This window comes from Sinocyclocheilus anshuiensis, unplaced genomic scaffold, assembly GCF_001515605.1.
Source record: "Sinocyclocheilus anshuiensis isolate Anshui unplaced genomic scaffold, SAMN03320099.WGS_v1.1 scaffold496, whole genome shotgun sequence".
NCBI lineage: Eukaryota > Metazoa > Chordata > Actinopteri > Cypriniformes > Cyprinidae > Sinocyclocheilus > Sinocyclocheilus anshuiensis.
Window position 1 is genome coordinate 644,614 of NW_015555736.1, and position 21,414 is coordinate 666,027.

Here is a 21,414-nt window from a genome sequence, read left to right on the forward strand (position 1 = left end):
ACACAAAGTATCTGTTAAAGTCAAAGACACTCATAAACAGCCTCATGCAGTGTGTGATGGCCTCAGAGAGATAGGTTTCCTCTGGAGAGATGCTCATCATGTACTGATGAAAGAGCAGCAGGGGTCTGATGTCAGAGCACTGTAATGTTGACTCTGATTGATGGCACTCAGCCGCGGCGAGGGGTTAATGAAACCGTGCGTCTCTCTTCCCCCCCATCATGCATATCCCTTCATTTCAAACATTCCATGCTTGCCAGTAGTTTATTTCATTTATCTCACTCTCTGTCTTTCTCCACATCCTCTAGAGGGTTTCTGTACTCCTTGTCCTTTATGATTTAAGGTTGTTGTTTGTTTTTCTCTTTGATTGAGTGACCAGGAATAGTGTATGTGCAAGTTTTGCACAAGTTCTGTAAGGAAGAAAGGAAATTAAGAAGAACCCGGACATCCAGGACCAGAAAACTGGAAGTGTGGCGTCTTTGTGTGAATTGGAGTTTAGGCCTAGCCCAGGGGTAGGCAAGTGCGGTCCTAGAGAGCCGCAGTCCTGCAGAGTTCAGCTCCAACCCTAATCAAACACACCTGAACAAGCTAATCAATGTCTTCAGGATTACTAAAGCTATAGGCAGGTGAGTTTTTTTTCAGGGTTGGAGCTGAACTCTGCAGGACTGCGGCTCTATAGGACAGGACTTGCCTACCCCTGGCCTAGCCCAAGTATGTCCAACTAAAGAAAAACTTGTCACTCTATTCTAGTCCATATCTCATGACACAAGCTGTTTGATTAACTGTATCGTTAATGACTAATCACATGCTTAACTGAAGAAACAGAGGCTGAAGATATATGTCTGCATGTTAAATTAGGTGCATATATGCAGTTTTTATATGTAGGCTATTACCTTTGTGTCTAAAATGCATCCACATTCTGTCATCATCTATTTGAATGAGAATATGTGGCTTATCTAGAATGTTACTTTATTTACTTCTTTTGTTACATACTTATACGAAGACGTGACTTTCGATTGCCGTTTCATCTTCGCTGGCATGTACCAGTTGACTGCAAGTAGCCTACAAAATCACTAGCGCCCGTTTTTTTTTTTTTCTCGCAAAGAAGAAGGTGTATTTTTACTTCTACATCTATGAACCAGCTAAAATACGATACATACACGATACATACGCGTGCATGGGGCGGGCGCTGTCACATTACGTCAAATGTAGACCAGGCACCGCGCTTCCTTGGTTACCAGCCTAGCAACGCCAATACATTTCACAAGCGGATAGGTTACTGACCGAAAACAGGTAATGTTAACAAACCAAACCTTTTAAACGTATCTTAACAACAACTTACAAACACATTTCCAAATAAACTATCGTGTTTAAGTTATTGCTCGACCTGCAGACAGTTGGACAGGTGACGAGCTGTGTTTTTATAAAAATGTGCCAAACTCTCTTCTCACCGATGTGTTGACATCTGCAAGATACGACGTTGCTTCATTTTAAAATGTGAAAACGACCAATTTAATTCCAGTTCCGACCAGTTCAATGTAAAGACGAAAACCAACGTGCTGAACATGGAGATGCCGGTGAGTGAAAAGTGAAGTTGTATTTAAGGCGAATAGAATATGTTTATAGTTACTTTCTCATGAATAACTTATCGTAGAATGGCTCTCACACGGAGTGCATGATATACACTATTAACTTACAACACAAATTCCTAATAATAATAATTCTCACACTGAACATCTTCCTTTTTGCCCTTTGGTAAAAAGAGCCCCCTCAAGAAACCAGATAAAACTGTGGGTCTTTTACCACAGATACAGCAGGTAAAGCCTGGCACTCATCCACCATATCTTTAAGTCAAGATTATGTCTTCTCAACCAACAACAGTGTGGCTTGTAACCTTTAGGTTCAGTCAAAACCTCGGTGGCACGAAGCAAGCCCTAGCTTTAGACTTCAGGGACCATCTCAAGAGGACACCCTTGGCTCTTTGCTCTCTAGTATGTGATACAATGTCTTTTGATTTATGAAAAACATATACTATATTACATTTGCAATCCAGACTGTACTATCTGTGAGAACATGCTTCAAACTTCCCTTAAGGAGATGTGCAAGGAGCAGGGGTACATTGGCGTCCGACTCGTCATCGAGGTCCACAGCATGTGGGGACCAAAGATGGAGGGCTTTCAGGACTTTCTTACAGGCATCGTGGCGGTGTCCAACCCAAGAAGGATCGTGAGCAGTTTCGCAGTGCTCTTGTCAGCATTATTATGTGGGTTTGATTTGCATAAAGATGAGATCTTGATGATAAATTGTACCTGTCACATACAGTATAATCACTGAAAGAACAATATGATTTCAGGCACCGTGAAGATGCCATTGCTACGTCCATCACAGAAGACAGCACCCCATCCACTTCGGGATCGCCTACTGCTGCAGAGAAGGACATTTTGGTAAGCAATGACCCTTTTATCTGCATGTGCATTTTAGTTCCGTTTCATTTCATCTCATATGTGAGGCATTAGAATAAAAGGTAGGCATTCCTGTATTAAAACTACTGTATGTCCTTATGCCGTTTGTCCACAAACATTGTGTCTTGTTTTCTGTCTTTCAGAGGTACTACTATTACATCCGCAATGGGATAGGCACAGAGGACGTGGCAGCTATGGAGGACTCTTGGCTTAAGAATGTTCTTGCTTTAGTCCCAGAACACCTGAAGAGTTTGAGTGGAACCATTGAGACTCTCTCAGATGAGATGAGAGAAGACTATCTGCTCAGTGTCAAAAAGGCCATAGGTATGGTCTTCTGTTTGGCTAATTTGGCAGTTTGCAAAGTAGACACAGTAGCTTTATATATTTCAGTGGTCTAAAGCACAGAGATCTTGGAGAAACATTTTTCACTCAATGCCTATGAAAAAAATCTGATGTTTAGTCTAGGTGCTTGTTCCTACAAGATATATCTTACTGTCATTTTTAATAAACAATAATTTTTAACAATAATTTTTAGTCTCTATGCTACTGTCTAAATGCCATGACCAAGTATTGTGTGTGGTGTTGTCCTCTGCTCTCCATGTAGTGGATTTTGTGCTGCAAGACCCCAGAGAGAATCAGGAGTCCAAAGCTAGAGATCTCCCTGCACACAGACAGGAGTGAGTCCTGACAAGACACAAGACAAATAGAGTGTTTTAGGCATAAAACTGACCATAAGGCATTCTAGTTAATGGTGTATATTTGTCAAAATAATGTAGATTCTTGAAAGTAATTGTTTTCTTCTAAATTCAAATTTAGCCTTACATTATGTGATTTGTGACTTTGATGTACCAGTAACTTCTGTGGTATTAGTACTTTAAAACTTTATTTAATCCCCTTCTTCTAATCCCTATTAGCATCCTTTACTGTAGCAAGATTTGTAATATGCATAAAAAACAATAGTTCATTCCTTTTTATCTGCCAAAATGACGCAAAGCATTTTGAATTATGTTAATATTGTTAAATGGCAATATGAAAATAGTGTTATTGGTAAATTTAAAAAAGCCTTATGTTAAAAAAAAACATATACTGTATATATAAATGTTTTTTCAATATTCTGTCAATCATTGTATATTAAATTGCCCCTTTGTTTCTTGCAGAATGGAAATTATTCCAAAGCCATGGAATAAATCATTTATTCAGGCCCAGAAAAGAATGAGACACCAGCTTCACTCAATCAATCCCACTATGCTCGCAGTACTAGATCTGTGGCAAGTGTCTTTCAAGTAAGTGTCAGATGACCATGAAGAATGTCCACTGTGGGACAGGACTATTGAATACTGAAGGCATTGAACTGCATTGTAACAAATGAAGCCCCTTGCGGAAAAAATAGGGCTGGGTTTTGACACAAATTTCACGATTCGATTCGATTATCATTCACAAGCTTGCGATTCGATTCGATCACCGATTCGATTCAATATCGATTATTTTGTATATATATATATATATATATATATATATCAGGTACAGTAGGCTACATGCCAAATTTTCTCAAGGAAAAAAAATCTCTCAACTAATGCTGTAAAATATACGTGAGAGTCAGTTAGTACTAGCTACATTACTATAATATTGAAGCTTAAAACTGATTTATAGGCTACACAACTGCTAAAATTACACTTAATTAAGTTTTTAAAATAATAAAGTTATAATTACATAATAATATTTAGTTTTTTTTAAATAGGCTATAAACATTTAAATAGTGGCTGTCATAAAACTTTATGGATTTATTCACACATAAATTAAACACTGAAGAACAGTGAAAATTATAATGAAGATGTTATATGGTGCATATATTTAGCAACATGACCCTCTACAGTTTATTTTTCTAGCTGACTAATGAGTTTATGGTCACCAAATATGTTTTTCTGAGGTAAATGTGATGTTACATGACATTGTTTACAAGCCGTCTTTGCAAGGCTGAAACACTGATTGAGCGATTACATGAGACAGGATACGTATTGTAAAGTTGTACTCTTTCTTTTAACTTACCTTCAGATGTTTAGTCATGTTTATTTTGTGCTGAAACTGGTATTAATGTGGAGAAGATGATCAGTTTAGCTCCAGCTTGCCTCAACACACCTGCTGGGAAGTTTCTAGTATGCCTAGTAAGAGCTTGATTAGCTGGTTCAGGTGTGTTTGATTAGGGTTGGAGCTAAACTCTGCAGGACACCGGCCCTCCAGGACTGAGTTTGGGCACCCCTGGGCTAGACTAATCGATTCTTGGGATTTAAGAATCAATATCGTTCCGTAAAAATGAGAATCGATTAAAATCGAGATATCGATATTTTTTACCCAGCCCTAGGAAAAAAGTACACTTTATCATACTTTAGCATCACACAGAAACTGGTTACTCATATGTTGCAGTGTTATGAAGAGTTCAATAACAGGTGAGTCACTGACAAATTTCTAAAACATTTTGTCAGTAACCTGTCAGTAAAAGAGCACTTATTACAATAATTATATACTTTAAAACAATATAAGTGCAAACTGAATGTAATATTTTTAGACACTTTATTGCACTAAATGTAACTAAAATGTAATTTAAAGTAAAACATTTAATTTGACATTATTACAAAGTGTACTTTGTGTAATGAAACAGTGATGAAAAAATATACTTTTAGCAAGTGCACATTCAGGTAAACATTCAATACATTAAGCGCACTTCTTAATCACAAAGAGCCTTTTCCATAATGACTATATTGTCTTGTTCTCTTCTGCAGGAAGTTGCGCCTTGTTGATGTGGAGGTCTTCCACAACGAGCAGGAATCTGTGGAGTTGTCTGCTTTTCAGCAGTTAGTCAGCAAACACACTGAATATGCCACAGGCATCCTTCTCAAAAAGTAAGCACTCTCAGCTGTTTTCCTATACTTGTCAATTCATCAGCGACCACATGAATTGATCGTCCATCCCAGCTATCTGTTGAATTTTTCACGGATGAAGACAATAACTTGACAATGAATGATTTTGCTTACTACTCAATATTGCAGTAGGCAGTTACAAGTTGTCGACAGCTGAACAGAATCCAAATCATTTTCTTAAGCTTAGCAGACTGTACTCTGCAAAAACAATGCATCTCCAATTGTTTCTTTTCTTGTTTTGAATCAAACAGGTGGATACCAGAAGTGCAGCAAATCTGTTGTCTTGGTAGCAAGCGCAAACTAATCCCTAGCAACAGTAGTGTTGCTCAACTGCAGTCTTTCTACAACTGTCTGGCCACGCTCATGACCTACCAGCTCCAAAGCCTGGCACTGGAGTCTATTCAGGACTACACACACCTCATCGCCCAGGACCCTGTAAGATCTGTAGCACTGAATTCTGAACCTTTTTTTCTTTGAACAAATATAATTTTTATATCACTGTGGAATCTTTTTTTGCTTCAGTGTATCTTTTATTATTTACATTTTGACAGCCTTTATAAATCCCCATGGCCTATGAAGTAATATGTTTTTTTTTTTTTACCCACTGAAGCGGTCAGTGCGAGCCTATGAGCATCCAGGGTTCGTCCTAAGGCTGGTGCTGGATCAAAATACTATCAGATTTGAACCTGATTTCAAAGACTTTGAAGTCACTCTGCTAAATGTGTATGACATGATGCTGAAATCCTTAAGTTTGATCCCTCGAGTAGAGATGAAGCTGTACTCAGAATGGGTAAACATATGTTTTTTTAATTTTATGTTACATCTCGTTTGTGCTGTGTTGTTTGATAGCTATATTAATATTAAAGGGAACATATCATGAATCAAATTTTCATTGATCTTTTTAGATAAAAGAGTTCAGTGTACTTGAAAACATTTTATATGTTCAGAATTCAAAATGTCTTGCTCCAGTGAAAACAGACAATTTATTGAAACTGTCACAAAGATTTTTCATTCTGAAACAGAACTCGGTTAACTTAGTTAACATATATATTTCTAGCAAGTTATGAATGTTTTGAGCACAAAAAAGTATAGTGGCCTTCAGGGAGAAGAAAAGTGTGATATCACTTCTTTAACACTGTACAAATATTACCCATAGTTAGGTTGCATCAGCTAAATATTATCAGCCACTATAACCAAACACACTTGTCATTCCTTCAAAAGGAAGACTTTACTCTGATTATTGTCATTTCTGTGTCATGTGTTTACACATTTATACTAATTCAAGCCTGGCCCAGAAACACATCATACTCTGAAGCCAATCATTTTGCCGGAGATCCTGAAGACCCAGCAGGAGAAGATCACACGTGTAATACGCGCAGAAAGAGCTGAACCTTTGAAGCATGTCCGTCTTTATGATAAGTATGCTCCGCTGGTGTCCCAGCAAGCTGAGGAGGATGTTACCCAGTTCCTGCAGGAGCAGCACTCCTTCCAGGAGCTGATGATGGAGGTGACACGCTACCAGCAGTTAGCTGATGAAATCCAATACAACACCCTGAAGGTTGATGGTTATTTACAGTCCACATTTTAGCAGCCTTTCCACACAGAATTATGGCCAAAACCTTCATTTATTGTGTTCTGTGTTTAAGGTGGTGCGTTTGGGCATGTTTGAAGTGCACTCCCATGATCTGGTCTGTGCCCTTGTGAAGCGAGCAGAAGGTCTCCTGCAGAAACTGGTCACTCACATGTTGCAGGGTCATCAAGAGTTCAATAGCAAGTGAGTCACTGACAAATTTCCAAAACATTTTTTCAGTAACCGGTTAGTAACCCATGTCACTGATCTCTAGGTTGTGTGAGGAATATGATACAATATCAAATAAAGCCCTCAGAAATCCATCAAACACACAGGAACTCATGGAACTTAAGGTAATACTGACCTTCATCTCTATCTTTGAACCTGTCTCTGTTTAGTTTCTGTCGACAAACAAAAGATCTTTCAGTACTGTATATTATTTCCTTTTTGTCATAGGCATATGTGATGAAGGTGGAGGCTGAGGAAATGCCTCAGTTGGAAATGAAGCTTCAGGAGTCCAATAGCAGGTTGTGTTTCTTGGTGGATTATGTCACATTCTCGCACACAGAAATTCAGCTGAACAGCAAGACCTTCCAGTGTCATGCACGCATGCCTTCCGTCTTTGATCAGCACCGCCAGATTATCAAAGAGAAGACCAACCAGTTCCAGAATGGCCTGAAGGTACTAGAGATGCCACATGCTGGTCAATCAGCACAGACAACCCTAAAAACAATTGATCAAACCAAACATGGAAACATACCCTGGAAACAGACACATCGAATCTTCACATTATGCAGCACTTTGTACATTACATAGTGCATATAAGAACAACATTTAGGGAAAACAATAAAGAACCTCCAAGCATGAGTGTTTATTCTATATTTAGCAGTGACAAAACATTTGAAAAAAATTATTTATCAGCAACTATAACACAAACAGAGACACAAAAAGTAAAATCTTAGCAGAAATTCAAACATAAATTCACCAATAACACCTAATTAAAACTCTGCACTTTGATGTCCAATCTGGCACTGCTGCACTATTGCATAAAATAATGTGTGTTTTTAAATCGTAGTTGAGATGTGAGAGGGTTGTGGAGGATATCGAGAGCTATGAACAGCAAGTGGAGGACTTTATGACCTTTGGTGACGTCTCTGAGCTCAACAAATATCTGAAAAAAGCCCAGGCCCTCAATTCCAAACTGGATTTGGTTATGGAAAAGGTACTGTGTACTCTGGACAAAAGCATTATGGTTTATTTCACTGCTTCATTAGCAAGGTTTTCATCCACATTATATAATTAAACTTTGGGATATTGCATAAAAATGCTAAATGGAAATACGAAGATGTAAATAAAATATTATTGTCATTATGAAAAGCTCAAGCCTGTTCGCACAATCTAAAGTGCAGGAGAAAAAGAGTTTTAGAGTGCCTCTGAGAATAGCCGCTCTTATCGTTGCACCTGCACAATCAAACTCATTCACTCTTTTATCCATCAGATCAGAGGCTTCAACCAGGAGGAGGAGGCCTTTGGCTGGCCTGTCTCTCAGTACCCACAATGCAAAACTTTTCAAGACCATTTGCTCCCTTATCTGCGGCTGTATGAGACGGCGGCTGAGTTTCAGAATCAGCACCATCAGTGGGTGAACGGCCCACTCTCAGCTGTCAACCCGGACAAAGTGGAAGCTGACGTGGGTAACTACAGCCGTTCCCTGTACAAGCTTGAAAAAAGCTTCCAGGACTCACCCAAAGCTCTTCAAATCGCCACCTCTGTGAAGACAGAAGTGGAAGCCTTTAAGGAACACATTCCTTTAGTGCAGGTGATGGTTTTCATTTGAGTCACTGTCCCAACTGTCCATTTTTGACGGTACCTCACTCTTATTGGTAGCTGAAAGCATTGTAAATTATATTTAATGAAGAACATGTAAGGGGCTGAAATCTGCTGTGCTTTCTGGGGAATTCTGAGAGTGCAGATTCTATGCCGGGCTACTCATTAATTATGGGGATGATTTGTTTCGGCAGGTGCTTTGTAACCCCGGTCTCCGCGAGCGCCATTGGGAGGCCATGTCTGCAGTTGTCGGCTTCCCCATCAAGCCCTCAGAGGAGGATGCCTGTGTGGCCCAGTTTCTTCCACTGCATCTGGAAGCTCACCTCTCTGCCTTTGAAACCATCAGCGAAGGGGCCAGTAAGGAACACGGCCTTGAAAAGGCCATGGAGCGCATGGCTAGTGAATGGGAGGGGATAGAGTTCACCCTCCTGCCCTATCGTGAAACTGGAACCTCCATTCTGTCCTCATTGGATGAGATCCAGATGCTGCTGGATGACCATATTGTCAAGACCCAGACCATGAGGGGCTCACCATTCATCAAGCCATTTGAGGCCGAGATACGGTGAGAGATGAGTGTTTGTGCATATTTTGCACTCAATATGAACGTGTATGCAAAATTAATATGCAAAGTTTATACATATTGTATGTAATTCTGGTTGGCCAGAATTGTAGCTGTCATATTTGCTTATTCACATTTGCTTATAATAATCATCATCTAGAGCTTGATCATTACTGGGCCACAAGCCGGCTAAGAATTTCACAAATCTACTTCTAAATTTCTTGGGGGTTTGTTTCTAAATTTCTAGGTTTATTTACTTATTTATTTAAATCATAATATGTAACAAAATGTAAGTATGTGGTGCAGATCATTTCATTAGTTTAAATTTTACAGATCAATTTACTCTATAGAGCACTGCTAAAATGTATTTTAGTTTACATCTAATTTTCTGCCATATCGGCTGTAATTTATTTAGTCAGACAATGATTTATCAAGGAAATTTTACTAGGGCACAGCAAAACCTTACTGGGGCTTATACCCCATTAAAAGGGGTCTAGCTATGATTCTAAATTTGCTTGTGAAACAAGCAGTTTTTTTCCCAACAGTCAGGCTGAAAGGTTCTGTGCAAGGTGAGTAACAGTGACATTAGCATTTCCATTAGAACACAGTTCAGTATGGTACGATTACAAAATCGTACATGCACTAATTCCGTGTTGGTTTAATAGCTTTAGTGTCTCGTGATTAGTCACATACTTTGTAATCCTGATTTTGAAGCACCAAAATGGAAAAAGAGACTGTATCAGTGAGCCCAAATTGGTACAGAAAAGTGTTGGTATTTAGCTATTTGTCTCACTTGTTTACACTGTGTGTCTGTATGCATGTATCTCAGGGACTGGGAGGGCAAACTGCTTTTGCTGCAGGAAATTATGGATGAGTGGTTAAAGGTTCAGGGCACCTGGCTCTATCTTGAGCCCATCTTCAGTTCCCCAGACATCATGGCCCAGATGCCCGAAGAGGGACGTCGCTTTACTGCTGTGGATAAAACCTGGAGGGACACTATGAAACAAGTCAGCCTGGTGAGTCAGAAAGCCCTACATATGCAGCAAAATATAAAAACAATCTTGGGTTTGTTTATATCTAGAACTGAGAATAACTCTTTGAAAAAGTTTCTGACATATCAAACTATAGTGTGTTCATGACAAATGAGACCGCTATGAGACACACACCCAAACACAGTCACTCATCTAGAGACTCTTTGGCAAGTAATTGGCAAGCCCAGTCTCAGTGCTCTGAGAGACATCAATATCTGTTGTCTCTCCTCTAAATGGAAAAAAAAGTCACCTGGCTGTACCGTCAAATAGGAATTATGGATTTTGTCTGGAGGGACTCAAATCTAGGAGTGTGCGGAAAACAAGGTAATCGAGCATCACGAGGCATGCTGCCTCCCTCCCCAAGGTTTGAAAAAAATGAGTGTCCATAGTTTAAAAAAAAAAAAACCTCAGCACTTTTATGTGAGTTAAGAGAGGCACTATCCTAATTCATCACAGACTCTTCAGAGACAATTTTCTGACAGTTGACAAACACTCTCTGAAATGGAAACTCACTATAGCCATATATTCTGTTCTATATGTATCTAACGCGATTATGTCGATAAGCATGCTGTTGAAAGACCGCTTTGTGCTTAATCGAGCTGTAATCAGATAATATTATGGACTGCCATATCAGATTGTCCACTAGGTGTCTCTCTTCATCTACGGTACCCACAGAACTGTTCATTGCCTCCAGATTTTATTTACTCTTTTCTAATGTGTTTCTAACTTTCCCCTTTTGACAGAAACGGAGATAAACATTATGTAATTGAATTCAGAATTCTGGGTTTCTTTAAGGATGTTTTCTTTTTGAATAATTCCTACACCACTCCACGATTTCCACATTACGAACCGTAAATGACTCTTCTTGGAAAAGCAAACACGTATTATTTTAGCTGGAAGGCAGGTGCTTTTGCCTGTTGCTGCTTTATAGGAAACAGCAGTACATAAAGAAAGGCATGCTTATAATATCAGTGGGGTGTTTGGGGGATGCAGAGTCCAGTTTTTATTTTTGCTGAAGACACACATATGAAGCTGTTCTGGATCCCGAGGTGTGATGCTAAATGAAAGGGAATGCGTTCATGAAGAAAATGCGATCTAGTAACTGTGAATATCTTGGCTCTGTTGAGCAGCCCACCTGCATGTCTCTGCACCCTGTGAAAGGAAGCGGATGATTTTCAGCATTCCTTCATTCAGACGCATTCCGGCAGCACTCACCCTCTCACTCTAATGTAATTCAGTGTGACGGAGAGGGAGAATAATTAAAAGAGTAATTGGCATAAAACATCCCCTCTCTCTTTCATTAGAGTCATCCAATGGTGTCTTTTCATGTTTTAAAAGGGTTATTTTGTGTAGGCTTTGGTTATTAACAACCCCTCATTACTTCCTCTCAGTCCCTGTCAAGAAATCAGGCCTTTTTGTCATCTAAAAGTGATCGTTAAACCTCAATCTCTCTGTGAACGTGAAGTCTAGTCACCGTAGGTAATAGAAAATCAATAGCAATCCGAAAAGGGGAAAAAGCTATTATTATCTCTTTACAGGTGAGGAGCATCTGTGAGGGGTGGAAAGGGAGGGGGCGGGGTATCCAATTGTTTCCTCTCTCTCTAATGAAGGACTTGGCCTTCATACAACCTTTGGAGGAACGTTTGAAAATCAGACAGCGAAAGATAGGATGAGTTTTCCTGGTGGGAGACACCTTTCATAAATGAACTCTTTTGTGAAAGCAGGGAAATATGGCTATGAATATCATCTTTTCATCACTGGATTTGTCTGGCAGAACTTTAAGGGCAGAGAATTAAAAGCAGTCTGATGGTTTTTCATTATTGAGTTTCTCAACTGCAGCTGAACTAGAAAACATCACACACGGTCCAGAGGCTTCCTTTAGAGATCAGTCTAATATGTCCCATTACGGTCAAATATGCACTTTACTGATCTACTAAATTATTAATGTTGTTTGATATAAAAGATATTTCTCATAAATACAGTAAGGGATTTGAACAAACCCTTAAGTATTAAACTTCAGGGAGTAATTTGCATTGGCATAGATATTACTGTGGGGCTTGTTGAGGAGAGGTGTTGAAAATGGTTGAATCACATAGACTTACTGTACACTGAAGGAAGAACCCAAGCCATATCTAAGAACCAGAATATTGTAGTGACTTGTTGGTGGTATCTTTTGGCTTGGGGCTGTAAGCACACTCTTGCAACCTATGAGAGCACCTAAAAACTGCATGCCAATGACTTGCGGATTGCCTACAACAAACCAAGCATCATAGCAACACGTTTTGTAGGCTGCAATCATATTTTCGGAAGACTAAAAGTCTCGCTACCCCATATCATTCATTTGAATTTTATAACACATATCTAAATATTACGTGTTTCTCTCTTAGGACAAGCATGTCCTGGCAGTGGTGGCCATTGAAAAGATGCTAGAAAAGATGAAAAGCAGTAACGAGTTGCTGGAACTCATTCTCAAGGGTCTGAATGAATACCTGGAGAAGAAGAGACTCTATTTCCCCCGCTTCTTCTTCCTGTCCAATGACGAGCTGCTGGAGATCCTCGCAGAGACTAAGGATCCAACCAGGTACAGGGGAGCTTTTAAAAGTACTCAGTAATGACAGTCTGATAGATTGGCTGATATTTGGTGATATATTTCTACATTTTACTAATAGCTGTGTCAGTGGGTAATGAATTTTTTGTGAATTTTGAGTAAATGTTGTGTAAATTAATTTTTCTTTTAATTTAAACAATGTTGTGGCATCTCATGTGCTATCACTGTAGTACATTCGCCAATTTTGAAAGTTTGGAGTTGGTACGATTTTAATCATAGAAGTCTCTTATACTCACCAAGGCTGCATTTATTTATATAGTAAAAACAATAATATTGTGAAATACTATTACAGTTTAAAATAACTTACTTCAATGTGTTTTAAATGTAATTTATTCCTGTGATGGCAAAGCAGAATTTTCAGCATCATTACTCCAGTCTTCAGTGTCACATGATCCTTCAGAAATCATTCTAATATGCTGATTTGGTGCTCAAGAAACATTTCTTATTATTATCAATGTTGAAAACATTGGAAGCTGTGATCCATTATTTTTTACGGATTATTTGTGTGTGTGTGTATGTTTAAAAGATTTATCAGAAATGAAAGAATTTATTTTTTCCAAATAAATAAATAAAAGTAATAAAAATATATAAATAAGTACTGATCCCAAACTTTTGAATGGTAGTGTATACAGTATATTTTGGCATGTAACTGTCATCAGCGATCATGCTTTCTGAATGTAAGTATAGGCACTGACCATCAAAAAACACATATTGGTCAACCACTAGTGATCATTCTGCTTGATCCATTTCTACCGGTGCAGTTAAAAATGTTCCTGAAGCTATAGAAAGTGTCAGGATTTCTGTGGGTTTGCACTTTTAGTGTGGTGTGAGTTACAGTAATCTCACACTTTCTCCATATCCTCAAAGAAAAAGAGGCTTAAAGGTGACATTTCTGGAAGCAACATTATTTATAGGCTTAAGGAATATTGTTTGTCAGCAGTTAAGAGGATCTGATTTTGAAGTCTTCTGTTTTCAGTATTCTTGCTGTTTTAGATTCGCTTTGTTGATAGATTGCTTTATAATAAAGCCAGGCTGTGTGACTGAATGTCGGAAAGAACTATGGTAGATCAGTCTGTGCTATATCAATTATTCAAAAAACCTTAAGATGATGCAAGTTTGGGTCAATTTTTGATGTGTAGTGCTGCTATGCTTTCTTTTTCTGAATTTTCATGAAGAATAACTGTGAGTGAAACTGTATCGCTACAACTCACACTCTGAAATATAGTTTTACATGGTATTTTTATCATCTAGCTTTGAAACAGATGACTAATAGTATTTATTGGATATTAGTAGTTTCAAATTGCTGCTACAAAGTCCCAAGATTTCTGAGGGTTTAGTAAATGCAAGAATTTCCACCTTGATGTAGAATGTAGGCTGGATGTAATTTACTCTAACATGAAATAAGAAACACAGCATTCACTCTGCAGAGCTTTAATCTCAAGCCTGTGATATTTATGAATATATCTTATGTTTTCACATAGCCTACTTTGGCATGTCTCCCATGGCAAATCCAACTGATGTTACGCCGCCTACCTAACCACTGCTGCCTACATACACATTTAGTATGTGAGGCCTCAAAAGGAACAGGGAAGGACAAATGAAAAGCAATTTAGCTTCACCTCGGCCTCGGAAAACCCAATTTGAACCCCTTAAAACCCAGTATTTACTGAGGGAATTTAATTATAGTGCTTTTTCTTCTTCCTGTGACACTCTGGCCTAGTTTCTCTGCTGTGGCTCCCCTGTGCAGGCCCTTAACATATAAGCAAATCTAGTTATATTTCACCCCAGGAATTTGTTTAATGATGAATGATGATGCCTCAAATGCAAGTTCAAATTGTACTACTATAGGGCTTTTGGTTTCACAAACTAGGAATGTTGGCCTTGGCTGGCCTTGCCTTTCTGCTCTATTACCAGTTCTGATCACCTCTCTCTTGCTTTCTTTCTCTTTATCTCTCTCTCGCGGTGTCATTCTCACTTGTCTTTTGTGTCTCCTACATTTCTATATTTGAAAGGGAATTCTAGCTTTACAGAAATAAAAAAAATCTGAATTGCAGCAGCTGTTTTGCTGAAGTGTGTATCACAAAGTACTTTGTGATACACACTTCAGCAAAACAGCTGGGTGGAAGTGATAATGAATGAAGTTAGTAGAGTCACTGACTCAGGGAAAATTCGTCCATGCTATCGTCTGACAGTTTTACACATTTGAGTATTGCTTTTTCTCTGAACCTGAGATTTCTGAACATCTAGGTGTTCCTGAAGCATGTCACCTCAAATGAAATATCAAACTTGTGTTGGAAACGGGCAACAGTTCACCGTCGGCTTTATGTTCCAGGGTGCAGCCCCACCTGAAGAAGTGTTTTGAGGGTATTGCCAACGTCGTGTTCACTGACATTTTGGACATCACTCATATGAGGAGCAGCGAAGGAGAGGTGGTGGAGCTGCTGGATATCATCTCTACATCTAAAGCTCGTGGGCAGGTGGAGAAATGGCTCCTGGAGCTGGAGACTGGCATGCTCCACTCCATTCACAAGGTACAGAAGTGTATGAACTTTCTCTGAGTCAGTGGATTGCTGAATAGCAGAAATGGAAACAATTTAATTGGATTCGATTTAGTTTAGTCTGGCTTGTACATTAGTTGGTTCTGTTGACAAATCCTTTACACAGGTAATTGCTTGTGGTTGTACAATGACAGTTTTTGGTTTTTGAGAGAGTTAATAATACAGTGATATACAGTGCCTCTAAAGACATTCACCCACTTTGGATTTTTTTTTTATATATATATATATTTGGAAGCACTTTGAAGCATTAGGGCTATATATTTAATTGTTTTTTTCTACTTATGAACGCAAAATCTTTATAACATCAAAGTGAAAGAAAATGCTATTTAAAAACATGCATAATAAACGCAAATGTATTTACAGCCTTATTTTCAGACACTTAAATTTCCTCTCCACACCACAGAATTACTCAAAGTAAAAACCTTATTTTACCTTAAACATGGAACTCTAAGGGGTAAAATTTAAATTTAGGATCATGGTTTCAAGCTATGAGTGGATGAATTTCATGTCAGTCTTCATATTCATGTCTCTGCCATTCTTAGAACTGTAAAATGCTAACTGCTCTCTTGACTCCTGGCTGTCAGGTGATTGGAGAGGCATTTGAAGCATATCCCAAAGACCTAAGGATCAACTGGGTCAGGGCCTGGCCAGGTCAGACAGTGCTCTGTGTTTCACAGGTTTACTGGACAAAGGACATTCATGAAGCCATTGCAAAGGGACCAAAGGTATGTTATACATACATACAGTAGCAATATAATCTTTTATTGCAGAGCTCTGTGGAATACTTAATTCTTATTGGTGATTCATGGCATTCTACTATGTATTTGTGCATAGTGACCTGCTAAACTAGACAGTTGTCCATGCAGCTGATATGATATTTTTGTCTTTTCTTTTCATATAATAAAATAAACTGAACTCAGTTTAAAATTTAATATCTATTTACTTATTTGCCAATTAGCCATATAGTAGCCAAGATAATGTGTAGTTATTATCTGCCTCATTTCAAGTTGTCTTACTGTACTTATGACTGCATTTTTTTTTCTGTGTTCTGATTCAGGCTCTTCAGGCCTATCTCGAGCAGAACAATACTCAGATAGATGACATTGTGACTCTGGTGCGTGGCAAGCTATCCAAACAGAACCGAGTAACACTTGGAGCACTGGTGGTGCTTGACGTTCATGCTCGGGACGTGTTGGCTTCTCTGGTACAGAAGGGTGTGGATGATGAGACCAACTTTGAGTGGCTCAGCCAGCTACGCTACTATTGGATTGTAAGTCTATCTGAGTGTTTGTAAGCGTGATTGAAAATGATTTGTGTCTTGCTATTGTTTTGGACACTCAGATAATCTGCTTTGATTTTTTTTTTTTCCCCTCTCGACTCTTTGATCTGACCCTGTCTATGAAGGAAAACCAGCTTCAGACAAAGATGATCAATGCAGGCTTGGCATACGGATATGAGTATCTTGGAAACACACCACGACTGGTCATCACCCCTCTCACTGATCGCTGCTATAGGTCAGAATTCTTCACATTATGCATAAAAAGCAAAGGCAGTAGTTTTTTTACAGGAATAAATTACATTTGAAAGTATTTTTTATTGTAATAATTCTTCACAATATTACTGTTTTACTGGATAATTGATCAAATAAATTTAGCCCTGGTGAATAAGAGCATAAGAGACTTATTTGAAAAACATTTAAAAATCTTACAGACCCCAAACTTTTGAATAGTAATTTGTTATTTTCATCTCTCAAAATGAAACAATCTGAATTATCAATTAATATGATTAAATTCAGTAAAGGTTTTTTATTTATTTATTTTTTTGGTTGAATATAAACTCTGTCTTCACCTTTTCAACATGTCTTCTTTACCAGAACTCTATTTGGAGCTTTACACTTACATCTTGGCGGAGCCCCAGAGGGTCCTGCAGGTACCGGCAAGACCGAAACCACCAAAGATCTGGCTAAAGCCATAGCTAAGCAGTGTGTAGTCTTCAACTGCTCTGATGGCCTGGACTACATTGCACTGGGCAAATTCTTTAAGGTTAGTGTTACAAAGTCTATAATTATGATGCATGTCATGAATAGTTAGCCAAGTTATATGTACATTTGAATTATTCAGCTCACAGCAAAATGTTTTATATTTAAAAAAAAAAAGAACATATAATAATATAACAGTATGTGGCATTAGGTTAGTGGAAAATGCTAATATGAACTGATGGTTAATAACACACATGAGGTCAAGCATAATGTGTCTTTAGAAAAAAACCTCTCATACAGAACAGCACAACACTGACTGACATGGCCATCACTAGGGGTGCAACGGATCGTAGATGGTCAATGATCCGTACGGACCAGGCCCCACGGTTCGGCACGCATGTGATTCGCGGATTAACTGTTAAGTTTAACCATCATAGAGTGAAAGTTTATCATTTGCACATGTTTTGTCTTGCCAATTTACACATTCACGCAATTTTAACTCACGCGCTGTTTTCTATGCGCTCAGCCGCTGCTGCAAACACCCGAAGCGCGCACACGCAGAGAGAGAGACACCGCGTGAACAGCGAATTGATTCCTCTTTCACATACACACAAAGTTATGTTAAAATACCTGTTTTGGCGAGTACTGTAGTAAACACAGTTGGTTATGTCTTAAATGAACGTAAACAGCTGCGAAAGAAACCGGATGTGTGTCAGTATTAGGTCCGTGCGTTTGGTCTTAAAGAGACAGCAGCCAATAAATACCTGCTTCTGTCTGCTAATCAAATAACACCACAGCTTTAACAGAGATTAATCTGTATTTAACTTGTGCGGTGAGCACTACTGTGTAATTTTACACGTAGTTATTATATTTATGCACCTGAATACTACTGTTACTGACTTTATTTGTAACTGTTATGTTGTATTCATCTAATTTGTGTAATTGTTCTTGTTTTTTTACTTACTTTATTAGTTAAGATAGTAGTTTTTGCTGTGGTTACTTAAAATAAGCTTTCAGAATTTTTTTTGCTGATCCGAAAAATGATCCGATCCGTGACTCAAAATCCGTAATATGATCCGAACCGTGAGTTTTGTGATCCGTTGCACCACTAGCCATCACTGGTTACTATAGTAACACATATTCAGAATGCCAGAATTGTTGAAGAAAAAAATGTTTGCTTGTAGAAAGGGGTTATGAACTTTTCGAAATAATAGTACATAATGAGATTTGTCTTGTCTCATCATGTCTTGTGTTGTCTTCCAGATTACTGACCCCACAAAAATATTTCTAATTAAATTGAGCTTTTCTAAATACAAAGTTCAGTTAGACATTACTCTGGGGGAAATAAAAAGTTTTATGATTCTGAACATTTAAAAAAAAAAGAAAAGTAGAATGAATAAAAATATTTTCTAGTTCATTATAAGAATGACCATGTTCATTTTCTGTATGTATGTATGTATAAATAAATAAACTGCTTCCATTGAAACTCAAGATGCTCCTCTAAACTTTGAGTTCTGTTGTCATTAAAGCAAAAGAGGAGCATATACAAATACTAAGGCATTTTAAAATGAATGTTAAGGGGATTTTTCACCCAAAAAAGAAAATTCTGTCATTAATAACTGCACTCATTATTTATGAGGGGGCATGAGTGAAGGTGGGGGAAGCCTTGTCATGCCCGTCATTGAACACACAGCAGCCACAATAGCACTGTATAACTGATATAATCTCACAGCGTGAACAAAACTCCGGCGTTTCAGCAATGACTCATCTGAATGCCTCTGATTGTTCATTGCATTGATAAGCTCCGCAGAATCGTGTGTGATTGGTTATAATGCATAGCGCTGTAAAACGCATCTGTCTCTGGCTCAGCGTCAGCCAGCGAATGCAGATTTGAATTTAGCAACTGGTGATGTGCTGCACTGAATGATCTAATCACACCGGTGTATAAAATATAAAAAAATATTATTCGGCTATTTTTTGTCTTTTAAAAGCTGGACTCAAAATCCTCTCCCCTTGGTTTGACGTAGCACGATGTATGCGCCTAGAACACGCTGCGCCTTGTTTATGAGCAGAGGAATGCACATATATGCGTCATGGTACTCTCGTGAATGGCAGCGGACGGTGACATGCAGGAAAAAAATTGTTGAATAAAGTTGTTGGTTTTGTTTTCTTTGTGCACAAAAATATTCTCGTACCTCCATAAAATTACTGTTGAACCAGTGATGTCACATGGACTATTTTAACGATGTCCTTACTACCTTTCTGGACCTTGAATGTGTCAGTTGTGTTGCTGTCTATGCAGGGTCAGAACATTCTCGGATTTCATCAAAAATATCTTAATTTGTGTTCCGAAGATGAACAAAGGTCTTACTGGTTTGGAACGACATGAGGGTGAGCAATTAATGACAGAATTTTTATTTTTGGGTGAACTATCCTTTTAATTTAAAAAGATTGTATTGGAAAATTTTAGATAAAAGCAAAATATAATTATTTTCTCTAGTGGTCTTAGACTTTTAGGGCACACTATATCTATATTTAACATGCATGTTAGTTTTCCTTTTAGTTTGGTATGCTAGCAAAGATTGTAATGCTTTTGCTGTACAGCCTCAGTACTATCAGGGAGCCACAGCTGTATCTTAATCAGAGAGCTTAGAATTGCAAAGGGCTTGCATTTTAATGTCACCTTGCTCACCCTTTGTCAGTTATCTTGCAGCACAGGAGTGTTCAGACTACATCTGCTTTAAGTCATGATAAAGATACTTGGTCTCTTCCAGGGCTTGTTGTCGTCCGGTGCCTGGGCCTGCTTTGACGAGTTCAACCGTATTGATCTGGAAGTGCTTTCAGTGGTGGCTCAGCAAATTCTAACCATCCAGAGAGGTGTGTGTTTGTGTGCACATTTTGAGTTAAATGTTGACAATGGATTTTAAGGTTCAATCAATGGAGCTACAGATTTTTTTTCTCCAAACCCCCTATATGCTTAATAGATGCCTACATCTGAACCTGATGAGTCCAGTCAAATTAAGTGTTTGGATACTTAAATGGCATAAATCTGTCAGTCTAATGAGATTTCTTTTGTTTGGGTTTGGATGCGTACATTATTATTTTCTCTTCAGGTATTTCTGCCCATGCTGAGATGCTGCAGTTTGAGGGGACAGAGCTGAAACTGAACCCTACCTGTGCTGTCTTTATCACAATGAACCCTGGCTATGCAGGACGCTCTGAGCTGCCTGACAACCTGAAGGCATGTAGAGAACCTAATTCATGCAAAGATTTGCTTTGCATATGGAATGTGCTTACTTTTATATATATAGCCTCACTGTAAATGATATATGAAAAATGATGTTAATGTTAATATAAGTAAGTGTGTTAGGGTAGAGAAGTTAGAGAGTACTGCAAAGTGTTACAGAATATCTAATGATTATTATTTTTATATTCAATGATTTTTCATTATGAATATGATTCTGTACATATTGTTCATTGAAAGTGTTTCTATAACGTTTCTTTATTTCTTGCTGTCACTGTTCACTGTGTGTTTCTGTCCTGTTTTATTGGAGCATATAGTGCTTGCTCTGTGTTTGTGAATGTTGTGTAATTGTCTGCTGCAGGCTCTCTTCCGGACAGTGGCTATGATGGTGCCAGACTATGCTCTGATAGCTGAGATTGTGCTGTATTCCTGTGGATTTGTCAGAGCACGACCACTCTCAGTGAAGATTGTAGCTACGTATAGACTGTGCTCTGAGCAGCTCTCTTCCCAGCACCACTATGATTACGGCATGAGAGCTGTCAAATCTGTTCTGACTGCCGCAGGGAACCTGAAGGTAGGACCTGTATCTCAAAAAAAAAAAAATCCCCTAATGTTATGTTGCAGTTTTATCACCATGCTATGATTTAAATATTTTAATCAAAAAT

The 21,414-nt window shown here is 38.4% G+C and overlaps 1 protein-coding gene across 1 annotated transcript in view; it reads left to right on the top strand.

The window, feature by feature from the left end:
- The first annotated feature begins 680 nt into the window (after positions 1 to 680).
- The window catches only part of dnah7 (dynein, axonemal, heavy chain 7), a 74,650-nt gene continuing 53,916 nt past the window's right edge, over positions 681 to 21,414 (top strand). The window contains exons 1-29 of the mRNA XM_016466616.1: positions 681 to 708; positions 1,520 to 1,574; positions 1,761 to 1,814; positions 1,898 to 1,988; positions 2,092 to 2,260; positions 2,351 to 2,441; positions 2,603 to 2,783; positions 3,064 to 3,136; positions 3,617 to 3,742; positions 5,237 to 5,356; positions 5,626 to 5,809; positions 5,985 to 6,164; positions 6,660 to 6,932; positions 7,021 to 7,148; positions 7,219 to 7,297; positions 7,401 to 7,625; positions 8,020 to 8,166; positions 8,443 to 8,763; positions 8,966 to 9,333; positions 10,160 to 10,346; positions 12,749 to 12,942; positions 15,302 to 15,500; positions 16,112 to 16,252; positions 16,585 to 16,797; positions 16,932 to 17,041; positions 17,401 to 17,569; positions 20,280 to 20,382; positions 20,619 to 20,746; positions 21,111 to 21,323. Of these exons, the coding sequence (XP_016322102.1) occupies positions 1,563 to 1,574; positions 1,761 to 1,814; positions 1,898 to 1,988; positions 2,092 to 2,260; positions 2,351 to 2,441; positions 2,603 to 2,783; positions 3,064 to 3,136; positions 3,617 to 3,742; positions 5,237 to 5,356; positions 5,626 to 5,809; positions 5,985 to 6,164; positions 6,660 to 6,932; positions 7,021 to 7,148; positions 7,219 to 7,297; positions 7,401 to 7,625; positions 8,020 to 8,166; positions 8,443 to 8,763; positions 8,966 to 9,333; positions 10,160 to 10,346; positions 12,749 to 12,942; positions 15,302 to 15,500; positions 16,112 to 16,252; positions 16,585 to 16,797; positions 16,932 to 17,041; positions 17,401 to 17,569; positions 20,280 to 20,382; positions 20,619 to 20,746; positions 21,111 to 21,323 (4,479 nt within the window). The 5' untranslated portion in view covers positions 681 to 708; positions 1,520 to 1,562. The remainder of the gene's footprint in view (positions 709 to 1,519; positions 1,575 to 1,760; positions 1,815 to 1,897; positions 1,989 to 2,091; positions 2,261 to 2,350; positions 2,442 to 2,602; positions 2,784 to 3,063; positions 3,137 to 3,616; positions 3,743 to 5,236; positions 5,357 to 5,625; positions 5,810 to 5,984; positions 6,165 to 6,659; positions 6,933 to 7,020; positions 7,149 to 7,218; positions 7,298 to 7,400; positions 7,626 to 8,019; positions 8,167 to 8,442; positions 8,764 to 8,965; positions 9,334 to 10,159; positions 10,347 to 12,748; positions 12,943 to 15,301; positions 15,501 to 16,111; positions 16,253 to 16,584; positions 16,798 to 16,931; positions 17,042 to 17,400; positions 17,570 to 20,279; positions 20,383 to 20,618; positions 20,747 to 21,110; positions 21,324 to 21,414) is intronic.